The sequence below is a fragment of the Schistocerca piceifrons genome, chromosome 11 (assembly GCF_021461385.2).
Source record: "Schistocerca piceifrons isolate TAMUIC-IGC-003096 chromosome 11, iqSchPice1.1, whole genome shotgun sequence".
Taxonomy (NCBI): Eukaryota; Metazoa; Arthropoda; class Insecta; order Orthoptera; family Acrididae; genus Schistocerca; species Schistocerca piceifrons.
In genome coordinates this window covers 60,122,733-60,143,957 of record NC_060148.1, presented here as the reverse complement: position 1 = coordinate 60,143,957, position 21,225 = coordinate 60,122,733, and the positions used below count along the sequence as shown (strand labels likewise).

Genomic DNA, 21,225 nt, shown 5'->3' with positions numbered 1-21,225 from the left:
GCTGCCATTCCCCTAAGGAGCACCATCATTCACCATATGTTTTAACTGCTGACAATTAATAGACCCCCTACTCTTTTGCATTTGCCTCCTCTTGACACTGAACCCAAAACAAGTGAAGTCCCACTGGCTCAGTTTCAGTGAAAGACAGCACCTCAAAGATGTCGGTTAGGGGGATCGGTAATGACGGGATCCACATTACAGTACTTGTGGTACCGCTGGTACAGGTACCACAGATACACAATTCTAGGGAGCTCTTCCAACGCACTGATTTGCAGTAGCTGCCAATTGTTTGACTGTAGTCGGGCCAGTTTCCAGCTGCTTACGAATGTCGACTAACTTATCCTTTGTTTGAGAACAGCATTCGCAGTGTGGCTGCATTTTTGCTGGTGCAGTGTATTACAAGGCAGTGAACAAATAATTTAAGTTAAACCTGCTGATTGTCTTTTAATCTGTAGAGCTAAAAGGTTGCTATTTCCCTATAATAGCTGAAGCAGGTACACAAAATGAAATTTTTATTAAGGAAAACAAAAACCTGTGGAAAATATTACTAGCTTCCTAAAATGTTAATTGTAGTCATTAGCAACCTCAAATACAGGGCTAATTTACGATAAATGCAGATAATATATAGGGCTACACCCCTTTAAGGGAAAACTAGATGAAACACAATATGTTAGTTAGAAAACCTGCTACAGTAACTAAATCATGAATGCTGATTTGTTTCAAGTAGCTCTTAAGATTATACAAAGGACTATGGTAGTTTCCGAAAATTCTCTCTCTCTCTCTCTCTCTCTCTCTCTCTCTCTCTCTCTCTCTTCCCAATCAATGAAATTCAGGGGTGATGTATACTTTGGCTGAACTGTGAACCACAAACACAGATTTGCTACAAATTAAATATTAAATCACGTATTCAAAACACTCGTACCATTAACTTATGAAAAAATAGTGTTGTAAGCATCTGAAAACACTGAAACTAATGTATTTCTTACGTAATTGTAGATTGAAATTGGAAAAAAATTGCTTTGAACGACTATAGTCGTACTGTCCTAAAAAATTTTAAAAGAGCACAGTATAGTTTAAGCCTACAATTGACGATAACAGTACTAGTTTACCACGGCAGTCTCGAATGTTAGGTATCGATATAATCGATCTGAGATTATGCAGAAGAAACGAGCCGAACAGTAAACTATTCAAATCTGGAACTTCAAATCTACACACAGTCTTGTACAGGGTCTCTCACAAGGAAAGATCCCCAAGTTAGCTTTGATATATAAATAAACATGCATTTTGCACAGATTTTTCGCTTAGCTGATTCTGTGCGCCCTTCTATACTGGAGACTGCAGCATAAGTTTATCTCGATCAGAATCGCTAAAATGTGCAGCACCGACAAGGTGTGTCTTCTGCCTGTGCAGATAACAATCACAGATGCACGATCCGGCATTTTTCGTGTATCTCAGTGCATAGGATGTCGCATCTCTCGAACTGCGTGTCGTACAATTGTATATTTGCAGAGGTACGTTCGGTGACATATTTGGATACTGTCAGAGAAATATGTTGAAAACAGAGGTGGTAGCAAAGACCCAATAAATTTAAATGTCATTCACAACGTTGCACTTTCTGACACACCTCAGCATTTATGACGACATACCTCCCAGTCTGTGTGTGACGTACAGTGACATTATTCTGTAGGTACATTCAGCAGCATATGTGGATACTGTGTACAGATTGTGTTGCAAATAGAGTTAGTAGAAAAGAAGTTGTAAATTTAAATGTCACATGCAATGCGACAGTTTCTCGTACATCTCATTATTTGTGGCATATCATCTCCTGAACTGTGGTAGGTAGGTGGTTCTTACTCCCACAACAATTGGACCTGACAGTAAGGGATATGTGAACCAAGTCTGGTCGAAATCGGTCCAGTGGTTTAGGAGGAGATGTGGATAGCAGCAAGAGTGCGCACACACACACACACACACACACACACACACACACACACACACACACAATAATTGCAGTTTAAGGCAGAATATTAAACAGCAGTGTAACAATGATGTGCAAATTGAGATAATTTTCTTGCGATAGGGATGGAAACATCTGAAAATTGAAACTGAAATACAAAATTGATTATTATTAACTACTTCAAAGTCTATTACACCAACTTCTTCGTACCTAAAAAGTAACGATTAAATGAAACACACCGGGTGTTTCAAAATTATACTGACAAACTTCGTGGGGCTGTGTAAGGTGTCCCGAAGAAGGAAATGAGGATAGGAACCTGTGTCCGGAAATGTGCGACGGCACTACAGTGTCGTAGCCACAGGTCCCGGCGCCTCTATCCATCTTCTACAGTAAGCCTTTCGCTTTTTCCATTTTTTGGAGGAGATTTCTGTGGACCAAAGCAAGACAAAAATATCCAGGAAACACTGGCTCTGAAGCACATACCTTAAGAGCTATCAGCACTAGTTCAGTAGATGAGATGTGTTTCACAGCAGCAAAGGTAAAGAAGTGCTCATAGTTCCTGAGATATGCCTTTTAGAGACAATGTTTACTGGACATTTTTTTCTTGTTTTTGTCCAAACTACCTCTGAAAGTTGCCTACTCTACACTCTTAGCAAAAATACTGTTACATGTATTCACTGTCAGAGGTCTCAAACCAATTTTCTCTTAAAACTTTTATATCATTTGTTTCTGGGCAAGGTCCCCTGTCTCAAATTGATACGTTTATCTTCTCCATTATCCCTGAAAATTGGTACCATGTATATGTACATTTACAGGTGACAGCACCTATAATTTTGACACCCTGTAGCGTCATCGAACGATGTTTCTGGACACAAGTTCCTGTCCACATTTTATCCCTCGTGAACAGCTGTGCCTGGTAGTGAATTTCTAACTTAAATTTTCAATTTCTCACATGAAAAACCTTTGTCTAGAATTGACATTATGATACGAAGTTTGTTTGATCATACATAGGAGTGGAAAGAGTTAAACTGGTGCAAACTTGCAGAATTTATGCACATTTAATGAGCCTATTGTTCATCATTTGAGGTGAGGAGTGTGCCATGGTAATACAGTTGGTATGTTCTGCTAGAAATCCTAGGTAATTGGATTTGATACCCAATCGTTTTCTGCCAATTTTGTCAAGAGAGATTTGTTATTGTGAAAAACACCAAGTTATACTGTGGTCCAAGGTCCACGTAAAAGATAGCTATCCTGTAACTGGCTTGGTAGGTCAGTTCAAAAATCATAGGAAGGCACGGTTACACCATCTCAGACAGGATTACTCCTATTAAAGCACTTTGGCATTCAAACCAACAATCGATGAGGACAGCTTTCCTGTTTGGTGAACAAAAACGCAGTTCTTGAATTTCAGTGTTTCTCTCTTTCTGGTTCTGTTTGCAGTTGCAGTTTATGGGTTGAGGCGATACAGAACACTCTTCAAATTATGCAAGGTACGAAGTACTTTCCAAACCCTCCGTGCAGGCTCACTGATAGAGGTGTCGTCCTGGGCACGACGTTAAACTGCCCCCCAACCCAAGGTGTGGTGCGACCCGTGCCGAGGGGTGCGTGGCACAGGGGAGCTGTGCCTCGAACGGGGCCTCTGGGATACCGGGCGCCCTCCCAGAGTATCCAGCCTAGCCCGGGCAAGCGGGGCTCTGTCCGGGTGGTCCACACTTTCCTCAGCTTCTCGTGGGATCATAGAGAAAAAAACTGAAATTAGCTCCGAGCGAGCAGATGCCGAAGATTCCAGGGGACCTCTCTGTGAGGCGACCCGGGATTCAGAACAGACTGAATGCGAACTAGGCACCAGGGGACCTCGAGGTGAGGTGACCCCGGGCCTCGTAGGTGATAAAGGTGCGGTTGCAGAGGGAGATTCTTCTAAACTCGCAACGGGAGGGACCTCGGCTGCCGTACCTGGTGCTGGGGAAACCGACAAATCCGAAAACAGCTCTGAAAGAGCAGTCCGGAGAAGGGACAACAGTGCTGCAGAGGGGGGGAGCTCGAACCTCGCAGAAAAATCGGTGCCAGGTGTGTCTGCCATAGAGACTGTAAATATGCCTTCGACAGAGAAGTCTGTGAATGTTTCTGGGGAACGACACATTACTGAGGTTGCGAAGATGGAGAAAATGGAAGTATTGGGAGATGAGAATTCTGAGGGAATGAAAGAACTGGAAGAGGAACAAGAGTGTGAGGCAACATGGGAGAGAGTAGTACCCAAAACTGTACCAAAGGAATGGAAACCAGAGGAAGACATCCGAAGTCCTGAAATAAGTTATGGCAATATTAAAAAATTAAAAACTAATGCTGACAATGGGGAAGCACCTGTTCAGCAAAAACACAACTTGAAAGAAGTGAAGTCAGGTTATATTATTAATGCTGACAACTCTATAACTGAAGAGGTCAACAAAAATGGAACTGGGGATTCGGAGGAAAGAGACACGTCTGAACTTTTCATAGAAGAGGCAATGGATACATCAGGACAAGCTGAGAATTCTGGAGGGATGGGAGAAGAACAGAAAGAGGAACAAAATGGTGAGGTTCCTGAAGAGGAAGATCAATCTGACACATCTATGAGGATGGAAACTGAAGTGGCGGAAACAGATGTCAGCCAAGAGCAACTCAAAAAGAAGCGTATGTCAGGTGCACAGAAGCGAAAAATGAGAATAATGGAAGCCTTATTGGTAGGGGGGAGAGTGCTATCTAAAGCTGAACGAAAGAAATGGAAACTAGTAGAAGAAACCCAAAAGTCTGAAACAAGTAATAAAGTTGCCAAAAACAAGAAAACTGTCACTGATAGTAAGAGAGTAGATAAAAAATTGGAAAGTAACACCGATGAAGTTAAGCAAAAACGCAAATTGAAAGAAGCGAATTTGGACGATACCACAACTACCAGTGAATCTGACACGATGAGTCTGGCTGTCGTGCCCAAGGGCTTTCCAGACATCAAGATGACAGAGGAACAGGCAGAGATGCTGGGAACTGCACTTGTGGAGAGGATTAATCCGTCAGACAAGGGAGAACCAATCCAGTTTTCTGCCATGCAGTACGAGAATGGGGGCTTAGCATTCACTTGCGCCAACAGGACGACTAAAGCGTGGCTATGCAGTACTGTACCAAAGATCGACCCGTGGCCGGGTGCCAAGTTGGAAGTCGCACAGGCGGAGACCACATTGAAGGGTACCAAGTTTGTACTGTGGGTGATAAAGGGGATGAATAAGAGAAGTAACCAGCAGATTCTGGACTTTGTTCAGAAGCAAAATGTAGACATCTCCACTACCGAGTGGAAAATCATCAAGAGAGTAACAGAGACAGACAAAAGGATACGGCTGACTCTTTGGGTTGATGACAAATCTTCTGAGGACTTGAAGGCACGCAATTTCAAAGTATTCCTCGGTATAACTCGAGCTAGATTCATGCGGATGTCAGAATGGAAGAAGCTGATGGAAAACGTCAGTTCAAAGAAGCAGGGTAAGGTGCAGCCTGCAGAACAGAATCAGTCGCGACTGCCTGCGAATTACGAACCACACCGACCTGTCGTAAAGAAGTCCTCAATTAAAAATTCTTCACATACTCGGGTACCCATTTCGGGTCCTAATACTTTGCATCAGTCTTGGGAACCTGAGCACACAGACCCAAATCGAGTCTCAGAACAGACCCACGATCGTGGTTTTGGCAGATCAGAACGATTACGATCACGAGGAGGAGATAGAACACAACACAAGGAGCCGAGATACACCACGGAACAAACTGAGGAAGAAAGGTTCACAACTTCGGACCGTCGAGAGCCTCGTGCTTCAAGCAACAGAGACCTTCCTGCTTCGGGGAGTTGGGAGCGTCGTGCTTCGCGCAGTCGGGAGCGTCGTGCTTCGAGCAGTCGTTCGAGCAGTCGGGAGCGTCGTGCTTCGAGCAGTCGTTCGAGCAGTCGGGAGCGTCGTGCTTCGAGCAGTCGGGAGCGTCGTGCTTCGAGCAGTCGGGAGCGTCGTGCTTCGAGCAGTCGGGAGCGTCGTGCTTCGAGCAGTCGGGAGCGTCGTGGTTCTCGCTGTCGGGAGCATCGTGGTTCTCGCTGTCGGAAACATCGTGGTTCTCGCTGCCGGAAGCGTCGTGCTTCAGACCTCCGGGATCGTCGTACTTCGGACCTCCGGGAGCTTCTGGCCTCGCTGCGCCGCAAGCGCGAGTATCGGGCCTCGCTGCATCCTGAGCGTGGATATCGGGCTTCAACACACCGGGAGCCTAGTGCTTCACCCCTTCGAGAGTTGATAGAGACAGATTACGGAATCCCAGATCCTCCGCAGATAAGTGAGATGAGGTATACTGTTTCAGATCTGGCATCATCTCACAGTTCAAGATACTTCTCGTCGCACCAGGATCAATGTGAGAACCAAAGGTTCATAGGCTCAGTTCTGTCACCGTCCTGTGTCTCTAGAATCAGTGACCTGGAAAAGTCTCTGTTATTGTCTGATCTCGAATCTACAGTCCTGACTTCACAACGGCCGCGTAAACGTGGGGTTAGCACTTCAGAACTGTCACAGTCACGAGAAGCTAGTTACATTGTATCAGACCGTGCACAGCGTAGGGAGCCTATATACACCTCAGATGAAGCCGAAGAAGACGAGTACTTTACTGCAGATCGCAGGCAGTCATTTAAGACATGTTACGAAGCCCCAGATCCTCCTCTGATTAGTGAGACGAGTTACACGGGTTCAGATCGGACACAGTCTCGCGATTCCAGGCACTTGTCTCCCAACCAGAAGATGCCTAAGGACCGAAGGTCCAGAGGCTCAGGTAAATCGTCACCCTGTCTCTCTAGATTCGGCAAATTGGATGAGCCTGCTGCAGAAACTGTCTTACTACGGAGTGTCATATCTAGATATCTGGATTCAGAGCAGCCCCACGAGCACGGGTCTGTCACAACAGAACTATCACATTTGCAAGATGTCAGGTCTGCCATATCGGACCGAGCGCAGGAAAACAGGTACCTCACTTCGGACCTTCGACAGCGTCTCGAGACAGGTCCTAGGGCTCCAGATCCCCCTCAGATCCGTGGGTTGAGGTATAAGGCTTCAGATCTGGCACCATCTCTTAATTCCAAATATGTGACTCCAAACCGGGATAAACCTGAGAGCCCAGCATTCAGAGGTTCGGGTCGACCACTGTCCCGTGTCTTCAGATTCGGTGACCTAGACGAATCTCTTACAGAATCTGCAATAGATGTCGAGTCTGAATTCCTGCCTTCACAGCAGCTACCTGAGCGTGTGTTCAGCACACCGGGAAGGTCACAGTCGCGAAAAGCTAGTTACATCATATCGGATCTAGCACAGCGTAGGTAGCCTGTACGCACCTTGGATCGAACACAGGAAAACGAGTACTTTACTTCAGGTCACAAACTGTCTTTTGAGACAGGTTACAGATCCCCAGATCCTCCTCAGCTTAGTGAGATGATGTATACCGCTTCAGATCGTGTGCTGTCTCTCGATTCCAAATCGTCAACTCCGAACCGAGATGGGTCTCGTGGCTCCAGGTACGTGGCTCCAAAGCAGAATCAGTCCGATAACCCGAGGTTGAGAAGCACAAATAAACTGTCGTCTCGTGTCTCTAGATTCAGCAAAGTGTAGGAGCCTCCTACAGAAATTTCCATAGTACAGAATGTCACGTCTACGTTCTCGGCTTCAGAACAGCCTCGTGAGCGTAGGTTCGTCACGTCGGAACAGTCACAGTTGCTTGACACTGGTTCCATCGTATCAGACCGAGCACAGAGAGGTTCGGATCGACCTACACCGCGTGACTCCAGATTCAGAAACTTCGACAAGCTGGCTTTCCAGGAACTGAAGTTAAGAGGTTCAGATCACATTCAGGCCAGAAAAGGTAGATTTATGGAATGAGGTGCTCTGTACTCTCTCGAATCTGGATCCAAATTGTCAGATCCCCAGAAGTTCAGAGAACTTGATAAAACAGTTTTTGGCGTGCCACGTTACAGAAAAACCAGATTTTCAGGTCCAGATTTTTCATCCGAGCAGTAGAGGTTATCTTACACATGCAGATAGTGGCTTTAGTTTGCAGTATCTAACATTCCAAATTGTGGGGGCCGTTTGTTGAATAATATTAAAATCATTTTAATGTTAAGTTATATGCACTGTCTAGCACTGGGCTTACACGTAAATTTTCATGAGCATCAAATTTACCTATGCTGTAAAATTGTTAGAAATGAACTTTGAATTCAATTTGGAATTGTTTTGTTTCACATGAGTTCCTGTTGGTGAGTTACTTATGCACAGGCCTGTCCATTTGTTTGCTGTTAATTGCAAATGCCTTTAAACAGGTTAATGACATGTTTTATGCTATATTCATCAGAAACATTTGTATGTGTAACTCATTTTGTTGCCGGTTTGTGTAGTTTAAAGAAAGGAGTAAATTTAAGGAAGTATGTTACATTTTGTACACACTGAGTGAGAAGAGTGACATATGGTCACCACCACCGTCGTCGTCATTGTCAACCTTTAATATTGAGTTCGATGTTAAGATCTTTTTTTTTTTTTTTAAAGAAAATAGCTTAGACTGACTGTGGTTACAAGACGTTTGTGTATGTATTTTCTTCGTGTGAACATTTTTGTCGTTCAAAAATATGTACTTTGCAATTTTTTATGTCACATTAAATTACGAAAGAAGTGTTTATGAATAAATAACAAATGTCAAATAAAAAATTTATCACTGTGTTCTTTCTTAAATGTGAAATGCTGTTTATAAGGAATTAAGGAAGCACTGGTGAATTCCTGAAGTGTGGCAGTACAGCAGAGGTGGAGCACACATTTGCTTCGAGCACTGAAGACCGCGCAGTTGAGCGCCCCACAAACCGAACATCATCGTCGTCACACATTTGCTTATCCGAACAGGTCATTTGCTTGTTATTGAAGAAAATATCCTTTTACCCAATGTCAGACATATAGGCACTAGCACAATTAATGTGAGCAGTTTATTTTCTTCTGGCAAATCAGGTCTGACATCTATTCCTAATTGCACTGCTGGACAGTTGTAGTGGTCACAAGAGACTCACTGTAGTGTCACACAGGTAAGTATCCAAAAAATAGTGGATTGAGACGGTAAAATGAAAAGGATAGATTACTGCTCACCATATAGCAGCGATGCTGAGTCACAGAAAGGCAGAACAAAAAGACTGTCAACCAAATAAGCTTTCAGCAGAAAAGGCCTTAATTGGAATTAAGACCACACACACACACACACACACACACACACACACACACACACGTACGCTTGTGCATACACAGCTCACACACATGGCCAGCGTGTCTGGCTGCTGAGGCTAGACTGTGTGTGTGTGTGTGGGGGGGGGGGGGGGGGGTCTTAATTCCAATTAAGGCCTTTTCTGCTGAAAGCTTATTTGGTTGACAGTCTTTTTGTTGCGCCTATCTGTGACTCTGCATCTCCACTATATGGTGAGTAGCGGTGTATCCTTCCCATAATATTGTCATTATTCCATCCTGTATTGTATATTTCGTATTGTGCAATAATGGCCTGAGAGAAGTCGAGATAGTAGATGTGAGCAAAAAAGTTTACTTATGAAAGGATAAAGATTTTGTTTGAATGGTCCTACCTAATATTGTATCAAAAGAAAAGTTTGTGTGAGAAAACTATGAAACTGTACTGCCTTGTCAGCACTTCCTTTGTGAGGAAATTCCAGAATTGCAGATTCATGCATTTAAAAGTGGAAACACTATTCTTAGCTTTTGGGAGTATTCTATCCTTCCTCAGGAAGGAAAGAGGCACTTGTCTCCAATCGTGGGGTCCGATTGGCCAGCCATTCTTTCCTGACGCTTACGAACCCGTCCCTCTTTCCTACCTGCGGAGGCACTCGGCAATCTTAAAACGTGCCTCTATCAGTGGTATCAAAATTTTGCCTTCTGAAGGTAAGTATGACCAACTGTGCTGTTTCTTTGTGAAATAATTATTACACTTTAAAGTGTAATAATTGGCTCATTCAATTCTTGAATAGTTTCAGCTGTTAGGCTAAGTGCAAAAAAATGTTCAAAATACCAGTAGAAAATAAAATGTAGAAATACTAAAAATAGTTTTTTAAAATCGCTGACTATTTGACTTCACAAAAGGAAGACTGACATAACTGATGCCCGAACGTATAGGAGGTATCTCTTATGCCACACACTGTCAAATACCTGTTGTCATGCTTAATATTTTAATGAGGAATTTAAAAATAACACGTCGTGATATCAGCCCCCTCTTCGAATCGCACCTGCTATGGCTGTGATTTCTAAAAGTTTTCTCCCTGTCTGATTCACGGAAGACTCACTTGTCAGAAGTAAGAGCACCTAGCTCTGAAGAGTCTGCGGCCACAAACTGTCAAATATCTGTTGTCGTGGTTACGAGAAGTAGATCTCTTACGGGATAAATCTGGGTAGAATGTTCCCCGCCTAGACAGTATCTCCAGCAGTTCGAGAACTATGCAGTAAGCACTTTTTCAGTAGATGGAGTATCGTGCATTTATATTTGAAAAGGAATAAAGTGTAAATCAAGATCATACAGGTAGTGAAGACAAACAGTTCAAAATATCACCTGTTGAATTTACTGGGGTTGACTTCGAGAAGAAATTAATTATTTTGGGTGTGTAGTGATTGTCAAGTGAGGGTGTTGTTACTTTTTTAATAAATTAACAGGAGTTGTAGGCAAAGGCTCAACTAAAATAGTCAACATAATTTTGTAAAATTCTGAAACATAAATACAAATATTACAGATGAAACTAGCAGCACAATCGTAAGCATCCTCAAGTTTCGCCACGTCCGTGTCCGTCGACACGAGTAACTACAGAGGCGTTGCTAATTAACTGTGTGGACACAAGTATGGACAGGGAACAGTATGTTGTAGCTGTAAAAGATATTGGACTGTAACCATCCATGTCTAATAATGGTGTGGAAAAAATGCTTTAACTGCAGGAGTGCAAAGATTTTTCAAGAGAAGGCAAATCAAAGTTCGGATGAAGAGTGTAGAAACCAATGTAAACGTGAAATTCTCAGCATTGCACTAGTATCCAAACGTGAAGCATAATGGTGAAATGAGGACATATTGCCTGTTTAAGGACGTTGAAAGAATTACGGAACTAGCGCTAAACTTTGGTGTTCTACACTGCTGGAAACATAATAAAGTTCTGACAGCTAAGATACACGTTTGCAAGAATAAAAGACTGCTCAGTAATCTCTTCTATGACAAAAGAAGTTGTTAACTGAAGATTACACAAGTATAATCACAATAAAAATTTAAGAAATTTTTACATGTACAGGGTGCACTATTCGATTCCATAATAAGGAATAACGCAGGATAAAGCAAAATTTTGTATGTAAAAGTTGTAGGTGGAGAAGAGGGTCACACATTGCTACTAATTGCTGTGTCCTTTAATGTGATTTTGAAGATGATGTGGATGTTAAAGTGATATTTCTGAAAATGGGAACCCTGATATTTGATTTAAGATTTGTAAAGAACTGCAGATTTTATGTATAAAATGATGCATTATTCAAGGTCGTGGCAAGGTTCAATAAAGATCAAATGTGCAAATTTATTTTTAGTTCTAGTAGGGATTAATTCGAAATAGAAGAGGAACACAGCAAAATACGTTAGATACAAAGGGCATAAGGGTTCGTGTCTCATTATGTGAGGTCATTCTAAGGTTGAGCTTTGTTTCATGGAAACCACAATTTGTAACATTGGATTTGAAAATGACAAAGAGAGGTGTGAGCTTTTAATTTTAAGTAACCTGTTTATTGGCAAAAATAAATAGGTCACTACATATAAGTGTTGATTTGACATTTGAAAAACAGAAATAAAACGTAGATCATTCATTTACAAGCCGTCGAGTGAGTCCCCTCGCCTCTCATTCCTCGGGATGCCCCTTCCAATTTCTATCTAACATTGTATTTTGCTGTATCCCGCCCCCCCTCTATTCCGAGTTAATCATTATTAGAACTAAAACCATATTTTTTTGTTTGACCTCCACTGAACATTGCCACGCCCTCGAATAATGTACAATTTTTTATGTAAAATTTGCCACTCTGTCCAAATCTTAAATCCCATTTCAAAAAATCGTTTAAACATCCAAATCACCCTGAAAATCAAGTTCAAGTTCATGGTCATTAGTAACAATGCATGACCCTCCATACCACGTGCTGCTTTTATCTAGAACATTCTGCTGTGTCTCATCTTTATTCCAATTATTCCCTATTATGAATTAAAATGGTCCACCCCATATATTGTGTACGCTACGAGTACATATTTTTAGAAGCTGCAAAACTCCTCAATTTTTTATCTCCCTGTGCAAATTAAAAAACCTTTCTGCAATTGTAATCAAAATAGATTTCAGACATAAGCTCTGACTTAATTCTAAGCTGGTTCTGTTACACTGATCAGTCCGCTGTTCATAAGAGAAAAAATTCTTTTGAAGTGCTGCAGAGTGTTGTCGCTGTTTGTGACTCAATTGAGAAATAAATAACACAATGAGTGATTAAACGTGAACACCTCTATAATCTTCTTTAGGAGAGTCCTTGTTACTTTGTGTGTTACACTATTGGCCATTAAAATTGCTACACCAAGAAGAAATGCAGATGATAAACCGGTATTCATTGGACAAATATATTATGCTAGAACTGACATGTGATTACATTTTCACGCAATTTGGGTGCATAGATCCCGAGAAATCAGTACCCATAACAACCACCTCTGTCCATAATAACGGCCTTGATACGCCTGGGTATTGAGTCAAACAGAGCTTGGATAGCGTGTACAGGTGCAGCTGCCCATGCAGCTTCAACACGATACCACAGTTCATCAAGAGTAGTGACTGGCGTATTGTGACGAGCCAGCTGCTCGGCCACGATTGACCAGACGTTTTCAATTGGTGAGAGATCTGGAGAATGTGCTGGCCAGGGCAGCAGTCGAACAATTTCTGTATCCAGAAAGGCCCGTACAGGACCAGCAACATGTGGTCGTGCATTATCCTGCTGAAATGTAACGTCCACTGTTCAAAGTGTCGACAGTGCGAACAAGAGGTGACTGAGACGTGTAACCAATGGCACCCCATATCATCACGCCGGGTGATACGCCAGTATGGGACGAATACATGCTTCCAATGTGCGTTCACCGCGATGTTGCCAAACACGGATGCAACCATCACGATGCTGTAAACAGATCCTGGATTCATCTGAAAAAATGACATGTTGCTGTTCGTGCACCCAGGTTCGTCGTCGAGTACACCATAGCAGGCGCCTCTCTCTGTGATGCAGCGTCAAGGGTAACCACAGCCGTGGTCTCCGAGCTGATAGTCCATGCTACTGCAAACGTCGGCGTACTGTTCGTACAGACGGTTGTTTGCAAATGTCCCCATCTGTTGACTCGGGGATCGAGACGTGGTTGCACGATCCGTTACAGCCGTGCGGATAAGATGCCTGTCATCTCGACTGCTAGTGATACGAGGCAGTTGGAATCCAGCACAGCGTTCTGTATTACCCTCCTGAACCCACCAATTCCATATTCTGCTAACAGTCATTGCATCTTGACCAACGTGAGCAGCAATGTTGCGATACAATAAACTGCAATCGCGATAGGCTACAATCCGACCTTTATCAAAGTCGGAAATGTGATGGTACGCATCACAACGACGTTTCACCAGGCAACGCCGGTCAACTGCTGTTTGTGTATGAGAAATCGGTTGGAAACTTTCCTCATGTCAGCACGTTTTAGGTGTCACCACCGGCGCCAACCTTGTGTGAATGCTCTGAAAAGCTAATGATTTGCATATCACAGCATCTTCTTCCTGTCGGTTAAATTATGCGTCTGTAGCACGTCATCTTCATGGTGTAGCAATTTTAATGGCCAGTAGTGTATTTGTACAACAGCTGCTCAGTTGTAGGAGGCTAGTTCAACCGTGGTTTGCCAGTTCTGCTCAAACGGACTACTTGTCGACAATAGTATCGATTCCAGAATGAGATTTTCACTCTGCAGCGGAGTGCGCGCCGATATGAAACTTTCTGGCAGATTAAAACTGTGTGCCGGACCGAGACTCGAACTCGGGACCTTTGCCTTTCGCGGGCAAGTGCTCTACCAACTGGGCTACCCGAGCACGATTCACACCTCGTCCTCACAGCTTTACTTCTGCCAGTTCCTTGTCTCCTACCTTCCAGGCTTTACAGAAGCTGTCCTGCTGTTACCTCGTCTCCTACCTTCCAAACTTTACAGAAGCTGTCCTGCTGTTAGGTACTGGCAGAAGTAAAGCTATGAGGACGGGGCGTGTGTCGTGCTTGGGTAGCTCAATTGGTAGAGCACTTGCCCGTGAAAGGCATAGGTCCCGAGTTCGAGTCTCAGCCCGGGACACGGTTTTAATCTGCCAGGAAGATTCAATACTATCGATTATTATATGAAAACTTTTCGATATGTGTTGCTCGTTTACTTGAACTATCTATAGTTTTCGTGAATTAATAAATATTGAGAATAATGATCGTTGACTAAATATACGGGAGAAAAAGTCAGTCATTAAAGGAGCCAGGAGGATTAACAAAGTATTGTTATAATATGGGTAATCCTGGGATGTGCGGAAGAGTTGGTCACCCTAGCATAGGGTCAACTGCTGGAAGGTAGCTCTGTAGTATTCGAACTGCAAAATGACTGCCTTTTAAAGAACTTTACTTCACCTTATTGTGAATTTCAGGACGTAAGAGAAGAGAATGACATTTCCCTCCAGCTTCTTTCAATTGTTACTGGGCGTTGCCATTATAGGCAGTTCCTCCTGTTCTCTGCCTTCCAAAACATAGCCAAGCCGTGACGCCAAAGCACAAATGACCCCTTCACTGCAGGTGGAGATCACCAATCGCCGTCCACCTTGTTGATGTTCTGTGCTTTTTGGGTCTCTCTAACTCTGTGCATTCCTCAGTCCAGAGTGCACGCGCATTGTGGGCAGTTCTTCATGTACATCTTTACTCTGCAAACCCCCGAGAGGTGCATAGCAGATGGTACGTCGCATTGGACCAGAAATTAGGATGTCCTCCCGTTCCATTCATGCACGGAACACGGGAAAAATAGTTATTTTGAAGCCTCTGTGCATGCAGCAATTATCCTAATCTTATCCTCACAATCCCTGTGTGAGCGATATGTACGGGGTATTAGTATATTCCTAAAGCTATCATTTAAAGCCAGTTCCAGAAACTATGTTGACAGACTTTCTTGTGATAGTTCACATCTATCATCAAGAGTCTTCCAGTTCAATTTCCTCAGTGACACTCCCACGGATTCAACAAACCTGGGACAAATCGTGCTGCCCTTCTCTGTATATGTTCAGAATCCCCTATCAGTCTTATTTGGCACAGGTCCCACACACTTGATCAATATTCTAGAATAGGTCACATGAGTGATTTGTAAGCAATCTTCTTTGTAGACTGACTGCTCTTGCCCAGTATTCTACCAATAAACCGAAGTCGGCCACCTACTTTACTCACGACCGAGCCTATGTGATTATTTCACTTCATTTCCCTACAAAGTGTTACACCCAGGTATTTGTATGAATTTGCCAATTCCAGCAGTGACTCGCTGATATTATAGTCATGGGATACTACATTTTTTCGTTTTGTGAAGTGCACAGTTTTACAGTCCTTATCATTTAAAGCAAGTTGCCAATCTTTGCACCACTTTTAAATGTTATCAAGAAGTGACTTAGTATTTATGCAGCCTCTTTCAGATGGCACTTCATTATAGATAACGGCATCATCTGCAAACAATCTGCGGTTACTGTTAATATTGTCCACATGGTCATTAATATCCAACATGAATAGCAAAGGTCCCAAGAGACATCGAGATGGGGGGGGGGGGGGAGGGGGGGCGGGCGAAGTTACTTCTGCATTTGGCGATGATCACTCTCATCCAATATAACATGCTAAACTCAGTTCCGAAAAGTCTTCAATCCCGTTATAAATCTCACTGATACCCAATATAATTGTACTTTTGACAGTAAGCATAAGTGTAGTACTGAGTCAAATGATTTTCAAATCAATAAACATTGCATCTACCTCGCCTAGATCCAAAGCTTTCAGTTCGTTATGTGAGGAAAGTGTGAGTTGGGTTTCATATGATCAATGTTTTCAGAATCCGTGCTGGCTGGCATTGAGGAGATTATTTTTTTCAAGATTCCTCTACAGAAGTTTCCCCTTCAGTAGTAGAACCTTGTTTATACCTTTTTGAAGGGGGATGATAAAATAAATGAACAGTTGTGATGAACGCTATAGTGAAACTTCTTAATGTATTTTTATTAACTTCAAATGCATGCAGATATAAAATACTAGTAGGTAAAGTACAGTAGTTGATATAGGCTTATGCCTAAGTTATGGACCACTGAAGGTACTTAGGCCTAAAGAATGAATCAAGTGTGGGTTATTTTTTGGAAAAAAACACTGCATTCATAGGTGTTCCTATGAAGTTGATGTGCACATAGGGTTTCCATAGCTCGGACCTTGTCTGGACACTCTTGAGATGGGGTATAGAAATGCAGTAAAAAATTTATTTGAAGTTATTTCTTTTTATTTATAGCACGATTAGATGGTGTCAGAAGTAGTTGTCACACCACATTTTGTGGAAGATTTAAACTTTTTCAGCAAGTCTTTTTTCCCTTTTAAATATTTATAAAAAACTATCCACGTCAGCTTGTAGTTAAACTGGCACTGTAAGATTGATTCCACAGTCCCTGGCAGCAATTGATTTCTTTCATCAATCCAACGGGCCAATATCAGCGAAGATACTGTTTCCACGGTAGGGTTGTGTGCGGAAATAGAAAACAAATACTCACATAAGGTTAGCAGATGGCATTTGCGTTCGGGATTTTCAGTTTTCTTAAGAAAGTAAATCCACCTTTCCTTGGGAGTGTGTTCAGACTTTCGTTCTTCCGAATCGTGCTCAGTTTCTAAAAAAGTCTTCAGATATGTATATTCTTGGAAACTATTGTCACCTGAAATCTTCACACCGTGTTTAGCCGGGTATATAATAGTGTTTCAGATAGTCATCCAACCAAATACTTGATATTTTTTAAAAGAAATAACCCATTTCTTCAAGTTACCAAATGTTATGGTATAGAAAACCATTCTATCTTGCTCAAATTTCGAAATCAAATAAAATATTTTTTGGCTGGGTTCTCAGTCTTTAATTTGTTGAAATTCACCTTGGTTTGTAAGCCAATAAAATTGGCATTCTTTCTTTCATTCATACGTCTCTGTGTATCGATTAATATGTTTCTTATTTCAGTTATCGAGACTTTATTCTTCACCAAGCTTTTTATATTTTCTTCACAGCAAGCTAAGTTTGACTGCAGAAACATGAAGTAAATTTCATTGATTGGGTTACAGAAAAATTTTTAAATTATTTTAGGTGGCCTATCTGAGGCATAAAAAAGTATTTTATGGAATGCAAAGCTTAAGAAGTCTTTCAACTGTTGTCATTAACTACAGCCCTCTTGTTTTGAGTGAGATAGAAGAGTCTGATAATTGACATTGATATATAAACGGAACTCTTTTAGTTTCTCTGTCCTCATTGTGTGTATTAAAAAATAATTAAATATTTTCATGATGATGATTTAACTGGGTTGGCAGTTGATTGGAGAGCTGACATCACAGTTAGATAGTCTGTTTACACCAGTTATGTTGGGCACTAATACAGCGTATATATCGATCGTGATAACCCGTTCAGCATCAACTGAGGCCTGAAGATGGCACATTGAAGCGCCGAAACTGGTAACTACTCATCAAATAAGATCATAAGGACGGCTGTAGGCATTTTGTTTCAGTAGTGTACGGCCGTGGCCCTAAGACTGCCAGTCAATAGGATGGACATACAAAAATTAGAATTTCGTCCTGTCCAACATCCAGGAAAGTTCTCGTTCAGTATTTGCGTAGCAACATGGGACGACTGAGCTGGACAACCGTCGTGTTGCAGCCATGTGCACTGTCCGGAAGAATGTTCGTCGTTTAGAATGCCTGAGATGAAGTAAGCTCCCACAACGTAATGTCCTATGACGCCGTACCATACGTCTACACTCCACGGGCGTTGATGTTGCACCTGACGAAACCGTTGTGGATTTTCGGCTGCCCAAGTAGTGCTTGTTATGCAAATTCACATTAGCGTGGTTAGTAAACGTTGCTTCTTCGGTAAAGAGCACACGTTGGCGAAACGTAGGGTCGTCTCTCAGTTGCTGAGGGGCAAACCGACAAAACTCTGTACGACGTTCGAAATCACAGTCGTCGAGCGCATGAGGTAGTGGCAGATCATGGGCTGCAAATTCTTTCAGTGCAGGCTGCGAATGGCAGTCCTCTGGCTGACTCCAAATTCCTCTTGGGAATATGTCTCGTGCCACTGCGTTAGTTCATTAGTGTCGCAGCCAGAACAGCTTCTTCTTGCTCTCTGTCAGCTGCAATCTTCTTTCTTGTCGTATTTTTATCTTCAAGCAGCCTGTCCGCACGAGCGTCTTAACAATTCCTGCAGTTGCCTGCCGTATCGGACATCGGCCATACAGATAGAAAGCCCGATACCACTGTACTGTTATTACAGCATTTATTTTCCATTCACCATATAAAAGTAGTATATCGAACTTCTTCTCAGTGGTGCACATACCTGCATGCAAGGGATATTGAAGCAGAAGTGAGCGGCCTGCAGAGCAGACAAGTACACAGGCTAATGTGTTGACATCCTGACACAGGTGTGAAACAGAGGTGGAGGTGCTTGCGCAGCTAATGCCGGTTCCGGCCATCATGCTCTCAAATTCTAAGTCATATCTCGAACTTTTTCATACAACAGGTTTCAACGTCAACATTAACATACGCTACATCACTGTAATTGTCTTCTCAAGAGCTCTCAAATGCAGTTATAAAAGGTATACGCCACAGGCTAACGTAACAATCGCGACACTTCGCCTCGATTTTGTTGCCTACCGCGCCCGAAGCGGCCAGTAACTTAAACTGTGAGTTCGGCGCGATTGTGAAAGCGAGTAGTGGTTGTTTATTTTGATTTCTTCGATGGTTTTTTCAAGCGTGAGCATTTGTAACGCAGTAAATTGCAGCAACAACAGGAAGAAGACACCACAGCTTTTTTTTAGGTTTCCTAAGGATCCTGAGAAGTATATAGGCCTACCATCATGTTACTAAACTGTATCTTCAGGATTCACTTGTATTGTATTTTATTGATCCAGGCAATCATAGTATTGTTCAGGTGTACATATATTGGAGAGGTTAAGAGAGCATATTTACAAGTAATTTTTACAAATTGATTTTTACATTATTTTGTAGCAAGGAAATTATCTATCTTAAACAAAACAGTCAATACAAATCATACAACTGTACTGTTGTACATATGATATTGGACAGGTCAAGAGAACATATTTGCAAGTAATTTTTAATAAATTGATTTTACATTATTTTGTAATGAGGAAATTATCTATCTTTAACAAAACAGTAAATACAAATGTTATACAGTAAAATACAAACAGCCAATACAAATGTAATAGTAAAATAATCCAGTATATTTCATAGACATGCACAGTATATAATTTTCAGACCTAATTGAACATTTATTATAAAATTGTTTACAATTTTAACCCATTTCAAAAAATGATCAACTGCATAAAAGCATTGGTCCAAGAGAGATTTTTTTAACTTATGTGTGAAGGCTCTTGGGGTCTTTGCTGCTTTGATTTCATTTGGTAAATTACTATATATTTGTATCCCAGCATTTAAAACACTTTTTTGGTAGCACGTAGTTCTGGACTGAATCATATGTAGTTCAGGTTGCTGCCTTGTTGCATGGTTATGAATATCTCCATTGAATTTTAATGTGGAGTCATTGTTTAACAGGTATGACTTGACAAATGAGACATTATAAATGTAAGCAGAGGGCAGTGTCATACTGCCATTTGTTTTGAAATGTTGTCTACATTATTTGTTATGTCTTAGGTTACATATTATGCGTATTGCCTTTTTTTGCATTTTGGAAATATATCTACCCCCAGGTGAGTTCCCCCAAAATATGATTCCATACCGTAATGTAGAGTGGAAGTAAGCATAATATACATGTATGAGAATAGATTTTGTGACTGATTTTTTTTGAGTATCTTTAAAATGTAACACACAGTTGATAGCTTTTTTGAGATATAATTTGTGTGAGTCTCCCACTTCAGATTTTCTTGAAGTCATATGCCAAGAAACTTGACAGAGTCTACACTTGCAAACTACATGTGCATTAATGATTAATGTTTCGTTTTAGGAGCAGAAAATGGCTACTTAATAGCAGACGAGAAGACCTTATGAAAAAGACTCAGTTTACTTGTATAATAATATTGGGTTTTGTTCGCTACATTTCGAACAAAACCAGTTCATGAACGCAGACAATAATAAACTCATGTGGAATTCAGTACCCACACTGTTTGACATCCCCAATAAGCCACCTCAACTGACGATGAAGAGCAAACTGCCACAAAGATTCGACAATCCATCTAAAGCTGTAAAACAGTCCTATGACACTGAAGCAGCCAGTTCAGGTCTCCATGTATCAGTGCTCGATTCGTGTGAATCGTCAACACAGATGAAGTGGTTGGATTAAGTGCAGTTATTCGTGTCTTGCAAAATCGTAATGTTTGGTATGTATTTCATTCACTTCTGTTGTTAGTCTCTTAATTTTCCTTGCTTCCTTCGTTGCGTTGACACTACTTTGTTAGCACCTTGTTCACTGACAGCTTGTTTGCAAATTATTCAAATATTTGGTTTTGCGTGAAATGTAATGTAATCAGCTCATTATAATGTTCTCAACATATTTCACCCACTATTTGGCAGTTGCTTGTCCCATTTAGAGTAATATAAACCTGAAGGTCGTATTGTGGCAACAGGTGACAATGACAAACACAGTAGGCCTACAGAACTATAAATGAGCTGTCGATCACTTTCGCATGTAGAGGTACATGTCTGTGCTTCTTACATGTGAATCTGTGTGTTTATATTCTTTTGATATCAACGAGGTAAGCTGCAATTCTATCCAACGTCACAAGTGTTTCTTCACGAATGTGTTGTACCTTGCCACTCGATTCATGGTGGTGGTGGTGGTTAGTGTTTTACGTCCCGTCGACAACGAGGTCATTAGAGACGGAGCGCAAGCTCGGGTTAGGGAAGGATTGGGAAGGAAATCGGCCGTGCCCTTTCAAA

General features: G+C 41.8%; 1 protein-coding gene across 1 annotated transcript; it reads left to right on the top strand.

Annotated features, from left to right (window-relative positions):
* Nucleotides 1-2,698: 2,698 nt before the first annotated feature.
* On the top strand, nt 2,699-8,694 carry LOC124719905 (titin homolog). Its single transcript, XM_047245091.1, has one exon. The coding sequence runs from the start codon at nt 4,051-4,053 to the stop codon at nt 7,321-7,323; it is 3,273 nt and encodes a 1,090-aa protein (XP_047101047.1). The 5' UTR covers nt 2,699-4,050; the 3' UTR covers nt 7,324-8,694.
* Nucleotides 8,695-21,225: the final 12,531 nt, after the last annotated feature.

What these genes read in the sequence shown, in the direction of transcription:
- LOC124719905 (XM_047245091.1), top strand. Translation starts at nt 4,051, where the DNA reads ATGCCTTCGACAGAGAAGTCTGTGAATGTTTCTGGGGAACGACACATT.